The sequence below is a fragment of the Sciurus vulgaris genome (assembly GCF_902686455.1).
Source record: "Sciurus vulgaris genome assembly, chromosome: 3".
NCBI classification, from domain to species: Eukaryota; Metazoa; Chordata; class Mammalia; order Rodentia; family Sciuridae; genus Sciurus; species Sciurus vulgaris.
The window spans coordinates 125,240,658-125,255,780 of record NC_136463.1 but is presented as its reverse complement, the minus strand read 5'-3'; the positions used below and the strand labels follow the sequence as shown (position 1 = coordinate 125,255,780).

General features: G+C 32.7%; 1 protein-coding gene across 1 annotated transcript in view; it reads left to right on the top strand.

The window, feature by feature from the left end:
• TLK1 (tousled like kinase 1) overlaps positions 1 to 15,123 on the top strand; it is a 143,444-nt gene that overhangs the window by 97,053 nt on the left and 31,268 nt on the right. The window contains exons 4-10 of the mRNA XM_079135020.1: positions 391 to 466; positions 3,819 to 3,865; positions 5,572 to 5,667; positions 7,375 to 7,464; positions 9,681 to 9,773; positions 12,879 to 12,989; positions 13,101 to 13,237. Of these exons, the coding sequence (XP_078991146.1) occupies positions 391 to 466; positions 3,819 to 3,865; positions 5,572 to 5,667; positions 7,375 to 7,464; positions 9,681 to 9,773; positions 12,879 to 12,989; positions 13,101 to 13,237 (650 nt within the window). The remainder of the gene's footprint in view (positions 1 to 390; positions 467 to 3,818; positions 3,866 to 5,571; positions 5,668 to 7,374; positions 7,465 to 9,680; positions 9,774 to 12,878; positions 12,990 to 13,100; positions 13,238 to 15,123) is intronic.

Genomic DNA, 15,123 nt, shown 5'->3' with positions numbered 1-15,123 from the left:
GTTTACTTTTATAAGGTAAATATATGTAATAGAAAAGAAATAGGAAAAAGTTAAGGTGATTTTATTTTAATTTCTTTGCCCTATCTAGTTAAGGATTTGAAGGGCATCTTGTAAAGGCTAATTACTCTCAGATTTCTTATGCATGTTAAATCAAATTTTGTAAATGTCAATTTCAGGTAATATGTATAAGATTTTCTACACTTGAAATTTTTTATATTTATGGAATAGGAAATTTTATCTTTTAAATAAACTGTATGTCAATAACTATGTTTACCTCCCATGAGCACTGTTGAACACTATTGGCCTTGAAAATAAAAATGATTTTCAGATTGATAGTAATTAATTTTGTTTATAATTGTAATGTAAAATTATGTTAACTTATTTCCTTAGACACCAGAGAAGAAACAATCGGAATCATCCAGGGGAAGAAAGAGAAAAGCAGAAAACCAGAATGAAAGTAGTCAGGGTAAGCAGAGCAACATCTTCCTTCTGAGCTCTGTAGGCATTTATAATCAATCATTCTGATTTTTAACCAATTAATATTCAGATTTGTTAAAAGATAATTTCATGTTTTTGTGTATTCTATAGATAGCTGATGTATAATTTCTGCATTTATAATAGCTTAGGACTGTTCTTTGTATAAGAAATAATTATACAATCTTTTTGTGCCATAGGTAGTTAGCTTACGCTTTTTGACATTTCCCTTATTTTTCAGTTGTGTCCTAGAAAGACAAGTATCATTTTGAAATCTAGCAAGCATTATTTTATTGCCTTTCATTTATCCGTCTTTATATGAATTATATTATTGAACTGGCTTCTTGTTTTTAAATAAAATCTTTAAATCTCACTTTAAAACAAGTACTCCATTTTCTTCTTTTCTTTCATTAAAAAAAAAGTTGTTTAAAAATAGACTAAAGTTTTTCTCTTCATACTCATTTTTCATCCTTTCTTACATACCTGCCTTTTGTGATAAGAGCTAAGAAAAGCATTTTCAATAGATTAAAATAATATTATGGCATTTGCAAATAAATGGATGGAATTGGAGAATATCATGCTAAGTGGAATAAGACAATCCCAAAAAACCAAAGACCGAATGTTTTCCCTGATAAGTGGATGATGATATATAATAGGGTTGGGGGAGTGGGGGATGAGAGAAGAATGGAGGAACTTTAGATAATGTAGAAGGAAATGAGAGGGAGGGGGATATGAAAAATGGTGGAGACAGACATCATTACACTATGTACATGTATGATTACACGAATGATATGAATCTACATCATGTATGACCATAGAAATGAAATGATGTTCCCCATTTGTGTACAATGAATGAAAATGCATTCTGTAAAAAATAAAAAAATAAATAATTAATTTTTAAAAAAATCTCTTGTCTGGACAACAAAACAGTTGGGCATTCAAAATAAATTAGGCTCTTAACTCATGTAGAATGATGATTTTATATATAATGTTATATGTTTTGGAGTCAATCTCTAGTTGGCTAAGGACCAAGAACCTTTATATATGGCACTTGAATCAAGGAACATATTTATAGCAGCTGTCTTTGTGGAAGGAAGGGGTTAATTGGCACCTTTTTTTTTTTTTAGGATTGTAGGGCCTTTTCTTTAGCGTGTAGTACTTTGTATCTCGCTTTGTATGCGACTCCTTTTTTGATAGTAACATAGTTCCCCAAGTTGTAACTTAAAGATATATTAGTTATAGTCATTTCAACAGCAGATTAAAGTCACCTCAAAAGCAAGTTCCAGAAAAAGGTGGAACTTCTGGGTTGGTTGAGCAACCTGTCTTTAAGAACCTATGATTTTGGGAGTTTTTGTTTTTTTCTTTGTGTGTTTCCTGCCATCCACAGAATTGTCTGATTTTCTAGTTTTAGCATGGTTGCCTAAATTAGATTTATTCATTTCTTCTTCTTCACTCAGTATTTGCTTTGGAGACAGGCTGGCTTTCTGTGTCCTTCCCATCCCCACCCATTTGGAATAAGCTTCTTCAGGTCCAGAGCAAGCCTCCACTATCACCATATTGACCAGATTGGGTCATGTTTCCATTCTAAAACTAGTAATGTCCTACAGAGATACTATTGCCCTTAGAGAAATCAGGCCCATCTCTGAAACTGAAAATGGCATAAAGTATTACCCTTACAAATATGGACTATGTGGAGAAAGGGTGTATCTCACTTTGCATGGGGCTTCTGAGTTGGTGAAGCCAACATGTCTTTAGGAACCTATTTGGGGGGGGAGGGGGTTGGTTTTTTTCTTTGTGTTTCCTGTCATCCACAGAATTGTCTGATTTCCCGAACAAAATATATATCTGAACAAAATTGGATTTCTCATAAGGAGGAAAAGAGGAACTGGGAGTGGGGACTGTATAGAAGCCAGCTTCTTCTAAGTTAAGGGAAAAGGATTGAAGAAAGAGCTTCTGGGTAGACATCCCGAACATTAATAGATGTTCCTCTTTAATCTACAGAGAAGTTATCATAGATAACAAGGAAGTTTCTTTGATACAAAACTGGTTCCATAGTCCTACCAGACCTTTAAATGAATTGCTACAAAACTATTGTTCCAAATTTTTAGATATAGTTTATAATTCTGAGTACTTTTTTTTTTTTTTAATTCCTCTACCTTTTTCCAAGAAACAATTTAAGGTTTTTGAACTTATAAGGATATTGGTCATTCATTTCAGTAATGCCTGGCACATAGTAACTACTTAAGAAATATTTGTCAGCTAAAATAAATGAATACATGAATATAAGCCAGTATTGAATTGATAGTCATGTATTTATTTATATTATACAAATCTTTTGGCTGTGATATCATTAGTTTATTGTAACTTGAAAAAATCATGTATTCTACATAGTTCTGATTAAGATGGATGCCTTTCCTCCACAAAAACTTCTCTAAATCCCATCTTTATTAACAAGTTCTTAATTAAGTACTTATAAAACTAATGAAGGCTCCATTTTAGAGCAAATGTTTAAAAGAGCAATGTGATCTGTTATGACCTGGTTCACTTTATCAGTATGTTATAAGAGCAGTATTTAAAATTTAGTGTATTAAAGCATATCCTATTAATTTGGAAATACTTTTTAGAAAATCAAAATATATTTTATAAAATAGCATTTATTTTGAAGGCATGTTGTCAGTTTGACACATATTATGTTTTAATTTATATTAACCAAATTTTTTATTTCTACCAAGAATGAATTAGCTTATCAGTTATGCAGTTACCACTTAGCTTTTAAATTCACTATTTTTTTTTAACTAGTACTCATTAGGCAGTATTAATAATGTTTTTAAAACAGGGATTCCCCTGCTTCAGAGATCATAGCTCAGTGGTAGAGTATGTGCTTAGAACGGGCAAAGTCCTGGGTTTATTCTCCAGTACCAAAGCAGAAATTAGCATCAACAAAAACTCTGAGAAATCCCTTTTCATTTATTTGCTTTATATCACAATAATTGGGACTTTTAAAAATTGGTGTGTTTCTTTTAAAATGTTATTTGATTTTTTAAAAATCTGATCTTACTAATACATTGTATGCATATATGGATATTTAACAATGCATCCTTCTTATTTTGTACATCTGCAACTATAATGCACCAATAAAAATGGGGGAAAAAACCTGATCTCCAAAGGATTCATTATTTTTTGATGTTTATCACTACCCTACTAAAATATATGCTTTTTTATTAAATAGATTTTTTGTGTGTGTGCATTAAGGAGTTTTACTGTTTGGCACATTTTCCTTCTGGTGTTATATATGGTAGATAATCATGACTGACTTTATACAATTTTTTATTTTTATATTTTAGGAAAAAGTATTGGGGGACGCGGCCACAAAATTAGCGACTATTTTGAAGTAAGTTCATTGAGAATTGTTTCTAATTCCTAATTCAATGTAATTTTACTGTGAGCTAAATATTTCCTTGAAGCACAAGGCCAACTTTTGAGCAGAGGTTTAGTACTATGTGATAATACCTTTTCATTGGCATGACACATATGTAACATTCAAAGTACTTTCTCACAAATTTACTTATAACAACCCATTGGATAGGCTAAGTAGGTACAAATTTCTGTTTTATAAAAGGTGAAACTACAAAGTAGCCTACCTAAAGATAAACTCTAAAGGGAAAAACAGAGAATAGAACTTAAAAGTTTGCTAGCTGTCTCATATTAATACAGGCTTTATCACACACCACCAACCTTGAGCCCTGTGAATGGAGATTAAATATTCAGAGGGATTTGAATCTTAGAATCCCTGAAGACAATAAGGAGTGAACATTTGGAGTTTTAGCCAATTTGGTATGTTTTCTTGCTTCTACATAGAAATACTTTTGACTTTCAACTTTATAGTAGAACAAATTAATGTGATTATTAAAACAACAGATATGATCCATTCAGTTGAAAAATATATACTTACTTGAGGGTGAGTGCAGAATTGATTGATTAAGGCAATAACTGAATTTTAAAAAGTTGTTTTGTTTGTTTTTTATTTCTCCATTGTTTATAGAATCTAAGATAAAACTGTTGCTGACAATAAATTACCTAATGCCCTTTAGTTGAGGTCAGTCACTCAGTGTTAATTTCATTAACAACCATTGCAAAAAGTAGAGTCAATTAAAATAAATATCTCTTGGATGCCTACTATGTGCTGGGCATTATCCTAGGCACTACAGTTAAAATAAATGAGACAAAATTCTTAGCTTGTGGGAAATTGTTTAATAAACACTAAGAAGTCCCTATCTCTGTTGTTCATGTCAAAGTTAAGTGAGTAATTAAATAAAAAATGAAGTAGACAATAAACTATATTCTTAAAGGAAAGCCAGTAACAGCAAATTGTTTTCTTCTGTTCTTGATACAGAAACTTGAGAAATGAAAAAGGTAGCTATGGAACAGATTTGTTGGCTTCACTTTAGATGCAGCCAACTCATGCCTTTTATAAGAAAGAATGACTTTTTAAAAGGAACTCATTCCATATATTTCTTTTATATAGTGCCATGAACATTTGGATTTTTAATAGACCTTGAGAATGATGATTCTATTTTAAGATAATTGATTATGTTCACTAAATTTCACATGTGAACAATTTACAATTTGTTGGAAGGAATTAGGGACCATGTTGATTCAAAAAAACATTTTCAGGCGAACTATATTGAGCTTTATAGAAAAAATTAAAAACATAGGTAAAAATAAAACATGTTCATTGCTCTGAGATAATTTGTCTTTGACTTGACCACAATAACAAATTATAGTCAGAATATAAAGTTATAAATATCTTTATCAGATGTAGTCTTGTCATGTTTTTGTGATCAGTATTCTCTTAGTCTTTTAGAACATGACCATAACTGATCTTAGTTTTGTTTTTTTTTTGAACCTGTTTAAATTGTCTACTTGATATGAATTAAAAAAAGATATACATAGGGCTAGCATGTGTAAGGTCCTGGGTTTGATCCTCAGTGTTGCATATAAAATAAGATACATTTAATTCTTAACGAGGTGTCTAAAAATAACAACTATCTAATCCTATTTTAATAAATAGTGATTTTCCCTTTTTCTTTTCCTCAGTACCAGGGTGGAAATGGCTCAAGTCCAGTAAGAGGCATACCTCCTGCAATCCGCTCTCCTCAGAATTCACATTCACATTCCACTCCTTCCTCATCTGTAAGTTTTTCTGTTTTTTCATGTTGTAAGTCTTTGTCTTCCGGGAGGTCATATACACTGAATGACTTGTATAATTCATTGTTTTTATTGGGAAGTTCTGTGTAAAATAATATTTATGTTATAAAAAATTATTTTGTGAGGTCAGTTGAATCTCTTCTAATGATCTGATGCCATTAGAACTTTGTTTTTGAGCCAGGCATGGTGGCACATGCCTGTAATCCCAGTGGCTTGGGAAGCTGAAACAGGAGGATGGTGAGTTCAAATCCAGCCTCAGTAAAAGTAAGGAGCTAAGCGACCTAATGAGACTCTGTCTCTAAATAAAATACAAAATAGGGCTGAGAATGTGGCTTAGAGGTTGAGTGCCCCCTATCTCTGCCCCCCAGAAAAACTTTGTTTTTGGAAGTGAGCTGCTTAAGATTTCCTGAATTAATTATATCCAAGAAGTATTTTTTTCTCTAAAAGAATGCTGTTGAACCTCTGGGACTAAGATAAATAAATAACTCTTGAATCATTCTGTAGTCAGTTATTGATTTCTGACTTAACTTTTTTTATCAATTAAATTTCTTATCCATGAAAATAATAGTATAAATCATTTCTGGAAATCCTTAAGAAAAAGGTAGACTGTTTAGTTAAACATAGGAGAGAAGGACATTGGCCAATTTCATAACTTTTCAATTTGTTTCTAACATTTTGAGACATGGTTCTTTTATGTGCATTGTTTTTCATGTTGGATTTTATTTTTTATTTACTTCGTGTGAAAATTCAGTATCTGACTAGAAAAGTAAAGTTGACTTTTAGTAATTTAAAGATAAATTACGAATTTTTGAAAGTCATAGTTTCACTTCTTTATTCAGGCACCCTGTTTATGTTTCTTGTGTCTGTTTCTTCTTTTTGTCCCTTGCATACAACACATGTACAAAGTAAGGCATAAGATTCAGTAGTAACTTTAAATAATTATGATGATAGCATTGATACAATGTTATATTCTGTTGCTTTCAATGAGTGTGTTTTTAAACTAGTAACTAGATAAACCCTAAGACACATTAACAAACTGATTATCAAGCTACTTATGGTCATTATTCCTGTTACTAAGAATTCTGTATTAAGATATTTTTGTTTTTTCCTTTTGAACCACCATAATTTGTTTTTGATATTTTTGTTTTGAAACAATTTTATTTGGTCTTAATTTGTTTTAAACAGTTTGAAAGCATTAAGATTTCTTTTTTGGCACTATATAAGCTCCTTGAGTGAGGAAATGTATGGTTGTAGTTCTTTCTTTCTGGGCCTTACATAGGAGATACTCAAAGAATGCTTGTTCCCAAGCACAGTGGCACATGCCTATAATCCCAGCAGCTCAGAAGGCTGAGACAGAAGGATCACGAGTTCAAAGTCAGCCTCAGCAACAGGGAGGCCTAAGCAACTCAGTAAAATCCTGTCTCTAAATAAAATATAAAATAGGGCTGGGAATGTAGCTCAGTGATTGAGTGTCCCTGGGTTCAATCTCCGTACCCAAAGAGAAAAAGGAGAAAAAAAAAAAGAGAGTTCTTGTTGAATAAATGGTGATTAAAAAGTAAATTATGTTTTCATTCAGGTATTATCCTGATTTTTTTTTTTTTTTTTTTTTTATGAGAAGTGTTAGGTACTTACTACCAAGTAGAAACCTTTTTTTCTGCTAAGGTAAACATTTTAATATGTGTTCTTTTTCAGGTTCGACCGAATAGCCCTTCCCCTACTGCTTTAGCTTTTGGGGACCACCCTGTTGTACAACCAAAGCAGTTATCCTTTAAAATTACTCAGGTAATTAATAACTAGTTTAATTAATAAATAGTAATTAATTATATAGTAATTAATAAATAGTTTTTATGGCTTCTAGGAAACACTGCACGACTTTTTTTTTTTTTTAAGTTTATTTTTTAATTTTTTTTTATTGTAAACAAATGGGATACATGTTGTTTCTCTGTTTGTACATGGAGTAAAGGCATACCATTTGTGTCATCATACATTTACATAGGGTAATGTTGTTTGATTCATTCTGTTATTTTTCCCTTCCCCCCACCCCTCGCACCCCTCTTTTCCCTCTATACAGTCCCTCCTTCCTCCATTCTTGCCCCCCTCCCTAACCCTAACTCTACCCCTGATGACTTTATACTGAGAACTGAGACATCTACTATTGTTTTAAACATAAAGTTAAACATCAAGAAAACTAACATACTAAACAACAGTAAAACATTTAGGAAGGGAGGGAAAAATTGAAACACCCAACATATTACAACTTACTATTACTTTGTCCTTTGTTACACACTGTCAAATACATAGAAGTTTTAAACAAATCACATAATCAGAGCACCCTTAATTTGTTATTTCTCTTTACTGATTGTCTTTGAACATAGCATTTGAGTATCTATAATTGATATCTTAGTGATACTACATGTTTTTTAGAAGTAGACATTAATGCAGTTCATTTGCATATATATATATATATATATATATATATACTCATATATGCTGCAAGTTAGAAACCCTTTTGAAAATTGATTTATTTGGATATCTGTTACACTTTTTATTGAGTTTCATGACTTTTGAATTAGGTACTAAGTTTTGTTTTGTTTTTGTTTTTTGGTATTGGGGATTGAACCCCAGGGCCTTATGCTTGTTAATCACATGCTCTAACACTAAACTGCACCACCAGCTCAGTGCTAAGGTTTGTTGTTGTTGTTGTTCTTTTTAGTTATACAGGATAGTAGAGTATATTTTGACATATTTATATAAAAATGAAGTATGTCTTACTCTAATTAGGATCCCACTCTTGCAGTTCCAAGATTTTTACTTTAATTTTTACATGTGACAGTTTCTAGATAACCTTTTTTTTTTTAAACTTGGGATTGAGAGAGTAAGATCCTGTTGCTTGACCAGCTTGGGCTTCCCAGTTTTATTTCCATTCGACTCTTATTTGTAGGGTCATATTCAAACCATTGTATATTTATGAAACCCCTTTTGACCAGGATTATAAGTACAGGGCATTCCTTTCAGTCTCTGGGCATTCATAGAAGGTTTTGAGATGTTAATCAAAGGACACAAAATTTGAGTTAAGAAGAAATTCAAGGTGTCTCTTGTACGCCATGGTAGCTATAGTTATTGTGTGTATAAATATCGCTAAGAGAATAGGTTTTAAGTATTCTCATCACACATAAAAAGATATGTATTAAATTACTTAATTTAGCCACTCCACAGTGTGCAAATATTTAAAAACATGATGTCAGCCATAAATATATACAATTTTTATTCGTCAATTAAAAAACAATTTAAAAAAGCCAAGGGACGAATGATATCGCTAATAAGTGGAGGATGACACATAAAAGGGGGGAGGGAAGGGTTAATGTTAGGGTTAGAGTTAGGGTTAGGGAGGGGGGCAAGTATGGAGGAAGAAAGTACTGTATAGAGGGTAAAGAGGGGTGGGAGGGGTGGGGGGAAGGGAAAAAATAACAGAATGAATCAAACAAAAAAAAAAAAAAAATTTTAAGCCAGGTATGGTGGTGCATCCTGTAATCCCAGTGGCTCAGGAGGCTGAGGCAGGAGGATCACATGTTCAAGGCCAGCCTCAGCAACTTAGCAAGGCCCTAAGCAACTCAGCAAGACCCTAACTCAAAATAAAAGGGCTGGGAATATATCTCAGTGTTTGAATGCCCCTGTTCAATCTTTGATAACCCCCCAATTTTTTAAGTTTTTCACAAAGTTCAAGAATCAACTAGAGTCATATATAGCACAAAGCAGCGGCTATATTGAGTTTTAATGAGAAACCAGTATTCTAAATAATTAACATTTTTTTCTAAGTTTAGCATTTCTGCTTCTGAAGTTATTAAAGCTTAAAACTGCACTAAGACTTTTTGAGATACCCTTTACATACAAATATAACACATTTTTGTTTGCTTTTGGAAGTCAAATAAAATCTAGTTTTATGTTTGTATGCAATAGTATGTATAATGGAAATAACAAAATAACTTTCTTTCATTTAGACTGATCTCACAATGCTGAAATTAGCAGCATTAGAAAATAATAAAAATCAGGACCTGGAAAAAAAGGAAGGTCGTATTGATGATTTGCTCAGGGTAAGTAATGAGTCATGGAGTAGAAAAAATTGACCAAAATTGTTTGTCAACAGTGAAACTAATGAGAAAAAACATGGTAAAGTATTCTGTAGCTGGAAAAAAAAAAGCTTGATCTCGTAGTGTACGTATATGACTGATAATACCAACTTTAAAATTATTTTATTATTTCTTATTAGATGAAGAAATAGAAGGAAGTCTTTAAAATTTGCTTTTGTATTATCAACTACTCATCAGACAGATAACCATTTCCTGTTAGTTTTAAAGTTAATTGATTTTTGTTATATGCCTGCCTGATATCTGATACTATAGAGAATGAAATAACTGCTGCAGTCCTATGAGATTTTTAATGGAAACTTTATTTTAAAATATATCCAAAAGTGTAGTCATAATGTGAATAAGGTGTAAAGCAGTAGTTCTTATTCCTTGCTGTTTATTAGAATCACCAGATGGAAAGGATAGAAATACTGATAATGCCTGAACTCTTACATGAGGAGTTCTGATCAAATTGATATGATAGAACTTGGATGTTTATTTTTAAAAACTGCTATAGACTGTTCTAATTAAGCATTGAGAACCATTGGTGTAGAAACTCAATAAAATCAACACCTAGGATTCTACCATACTCCTCCTTTAGAACATCCAGAGTGTCTTTCCTGATCCTGTCCCATTTGCTCTCTCATATCTCTTTACCATTAATCTATTCTAAATTTGTATGTATCTTGCCTTTGTGTTTTTTTTTTTACACCTATATTAAATATGTGTATACATTCTTAGTAGTATATTATTTCAGGTTGATTTAGAAAGTTATTTAAGTGAAATTATCCTACGTAGATTCTTTTGCCCAACTTGTTTTCACTGAACATTATATACGGGAGGGAGGGTCATTCACATTGATGGGTATAGCTGTAGTTTTATTCATTTCATTGCTATATGGTAAGGCATTACTCTATGAATATGCCATGATTTGTGTATCTTTTCTGCTTTTAGTTGACATTTTGTTTTCACTTTTTTCTAATATAAATAATTCTGCTAAGAATATGCTTATCTTGTAGGGCAGATATGCAAGAATTTTTCTGTTATTTATGCTTAGGGAAGACATAGCAATATTACAGAGCATGAACATCTTCTACTTCACTTTATAATACTAGATTTTTCCAAAGTGGTTGCATCAATTTACACTCCCAGTTGTAGTGGTCCAGAAGGAATCTTAATGCCCATAATCCTTGCCAAGACTTAGTAATATAAGGTTTAAAACAGTGTTTAAGCAGAAATCAGAAAGAGGTGAGGAAGAACAAAAAGTAACAGTACCACGTGCAGCGTTCTTGGATGTTTAGTCAAACTACTTTTGTGTATGTTTCATGGACCAGCCTTAGCTACAAGGAAAACTGGAAATGTAATCTTTTAGCTAGGCACATATCAATTCAGAATAAAACATTGGATTTCCATTATTAAGAATTTGGGTGATCGTCACTATTATTGTAGCTTTATATTAAACTTGATAAGTGATTCAACAAATATATTCTACTTCATTTTGACTATTTTGGGCCCTTTGTAGTCTTAGAGAAATTTTAGAGTTAGTTTTTCAAGGTAAATGCATGCACATTGTATATACACACACACATACACACAGTTTGTTGATCTTGTATGAATTACTTCTGTTGGCAGTTATTGTCTCCCAGCACTTTCAAGCTAAATTTTTTAGCTGCTTCTGTGATTTGCCTAGACCTATTGTTCTTCAACTTCAAATTATAGTCCTCAGACCAAATAGCAGCATGACTAGAGAACTTGTTAGAAATGAAAATTTTTAGTCCTTTTCCTAGACCTGTTAACTCAGAAAACTGCCAGGAGTGGGTCTCAGCAAGCCTTCCAGACTATAGTCTAGATTGTACTAGACTAATCAGAGGGAGGCCTCTTTGAGCATGACTGCCTACAGAGGTAAACAGAATTGGTATCTTATTGCCAAAGAATGGTGGAGATAGTTATTAGATAAGCAACTTACTGCATCATCTACAAGTTTAATAGAGAAGATGTTTATTATTTTAAGAGAACATGGGGCTGGGGAGATAGCTCAGTCGGTAGAGTGCTTGCCTTGTAAACACAAGGCCCTGGGTTCGATCCCCAGCACCCCCCCCAAAAAATAAGAGAGAACACTTAAAACAGGTTGACTGTTTCTGTTAAAGGAGCCAGGAGCTAGGCTGCTCCCATTGGTTTGTTGGTTGGTTTGTTCATTCTTCCTTCCTTCCTTCCTTTCTTTCATTTGCTAGGAAATTTATAAAAATCAGGGAAGCACTCATATTTTTTTCTTTAAAAAAAAAAAAAAAAAAAAAAAAAAAAACAACTATTTTTAAGGTAATGGTGATTGAAACCACAGAAGCTCTACACTAAGCTACATCCCCAACCCCTTTTATTTTATTTTGAGGAAGGGTCTCTCTAAGTTGTCCAGGCCAGCCTCATCTGGTGATCCTCTTGCCTTAGCTTCTCAAGTTGCTAGAATTTTACAGGCATGTACATGCCACTGTGCCTGGCTCAGTGTTCCCAAGTGTTAATACACATTCTTTACCATATTTCATGTGTTTTTAACTGAGGTAGATGTGTTGCCCCTGTTTAGAAATAAGAAAACTGAACTTAGATTTAGATAACTTACTTAACTTAGCTCATGTTATATACCTTAGAATGTGGATATGAATATATGGAATATGTATACAAATTTCATATACTTTCCAGCACAGAGTTGAGTTAAATTTATTCTATTATCCCTTAGTAAGGAGGCTTGATTTTTTTTTTAAAGCATCATGCTCAGATGATTTAATTTTATTAATCCTATCTGCAAACAATTTGTTCAAAACATTAAAAATACTTCTAAGAGCTGGGTGTGGTGGCACATGCCTGTAATCCCTACTACTCAGGAGTTTGAAGTAGAAGGATCTCAAGTTTGAGGGTCCCCCTGGCAACTTAGTAAGACCTTGTCTTAAAAAATGGGAGGAACTGGGGATATAGATCAGTGAGAAATGACCCCTGGGTTCAATCCCTAGTTCTGGGGGGGAAAAAAAATAAAATTTTCATAGACACAAATACTAGATCTTTTGCATTTTCTATGTGTTTTAGGCTAACTGTGATCTCAGACGGCAAATAGATGATCAACAAAAATTACTTGAAAAATACAAAGAACGATTAAATAAGTGCATATCAATGAGCAAGAAACTTCTTATTGAAAAGGTAAGTTCAAAGTTCACTAAATTTTCCCTGCTTCCCTAGCCCCTTTTGTCTTGTATGCTTTTAAAATTTAAGTGAGTAAAATTGAACAATGATGTTTCCTCTTTTTTTCAGAGTACACAAGAAAAATTGTCGAGCAGAGAGAAGAGTATGCAAGATAGATTACGCCTTGGGCACTTTACAACAGTTAGACATGGCGCTTCATTTACTGAACAGTGGACAGATGGTTTTGCATTTCAGAATCTTGTGAAGTTAGTCATTCTTTTTTAGTCATTCTTATATTTTAAAAAATTAATATTTCTTTGGGTTTTCATTACTTTAAAATATTATAAATTTGGAATTACATTCAACATCATCTTCTTACTGTTTCAAAGGAACCGGTGTTAACAATTTTAGCTTTAAACAGTCTTATTGATTAATTTGCATTCATCTGTAACGTAGTATTCTGATTTTCCAAAATATAAACCAACATTCTAACTTTATAGGTGATAATTTGGGGAGAAAAATTGTTAGAAATTTGATGTTCATTGGAAGGGTTGTGTGTGTGTGTCTGTGTCTGTCTCCCAGGATTTTTCTACATACCTCTTATTTTATTTATTTGTTTTTCTTTGAGGTGGGGTCTTGTTATGTTGCCCAGGCTGGTCTTGAACTCTTGGGCTTGAGTGATCCTCCTACCTCAGCTGCTCTACTGCTGGAACTAAAGGCTTGTGCTGTTACACCTGGCTTTTTACTTAATTTTATTTTTTTCATTCTGTCCTTCATAAGTGCTAATATTCAGCCCTTACCTGCTCTCTATTCCTAAGGAAAAGGAATTTTTTCTCTTTCGCCTGAGATAGGATAACTCAAATCAATTGAACTGAACATGTGACGACTTTAGCATTTCAAAGGTAAACTTTAATACAAAGAAATAATTATCACCTCATTTTCTTGAATTTAGATGGTGGTAGGTAAGGATAGGTTGACTGTCTCTGTGTTAAAGGAGCCAGGACCTATGCTGCTCCCGTTGGTTTGTTGATTTGTTTGTTCGTTTGTTCTTCCTTTCTTTCATTTGCTGGGAAATTTATAAAAATCAGAAAAGCAGGAATATGCCAGAATTCTACATCAGCTTTCCCAGAGTCAATCCCATTATGAAAAACAGAGCAAAGTCTATTTCACATGGTATCACATCAACAATGCTGCTTCAAACACTCATTCTTGAAACTTGTTAAAAAAAATGAACTTCTCTCTCAACAGATTTTTGAGTTTTTGTTCAGTATAGGTATGCTTAGGTATTAAGCATAACACAATGAGGACAGTGTCCTTGTGATGCTAGAGCTTAAGTTTTAATTCTGTGAATAATGGACAGTGTTAAAGGTTTATATGTAGTGTTTGTGATCTGAATTGAATTGTAGAATGACTCCTGATAATGTGGAAATAATAATGAAAAGAGAAAAAAATTGTTGACAGTTAATATGGAGAGGTATCCAGATGAGAAGTGATTATTCTTGAATTAAAATATTGACTATAAAAGTGGAGGAGAACAGGAAATGGATTTGAGATAGAAGGCATAATTTTTTAGTATCTTGTGAATAAGAACCTCTGCTACTAAACCAGACCTTGTCCTATAATGAATAAAAGAAAAGGTTATATAATTCATTTGCGTGGTCTAATATACCTGCCAGTAGTTAAAATTCCTCCACTGAGCTATCAAAAAAGAGCAAAATAACTTTTGTGTCTTAACTATCATTAATAAGCATTTGTTGGGGATTTACTGTTGTTACACATTTTATATTATGCTATTTGTAATCATTGGTATAAAGTAATTAGTGGATGAAAAGATAAATGAATAAATGAAAATAAATCATGTAAATAATCTCTAAACTGGATGGTCCTTCCTGAATAATCAGAATTATTCTATAGCTATTATTAGCTATAAATCCATTCTAGTAATTCTGTACTTTCCATTAGGATTATAATTAGACTTTTTATTCGCACTTAGAGCATCTTGATTGTACTCTGAAATTGTTTTTAAAATTACTTTTGACCAGGCACAGTGGGTGCATGCCTATAATCCCAGAGGCTCAGAAGGCTGAGGCAGGAAGATTTCGAGTTCAAAGCCAGCCTCAGCAATAGCAAGGCACTAAGCAACTCAGTGAGA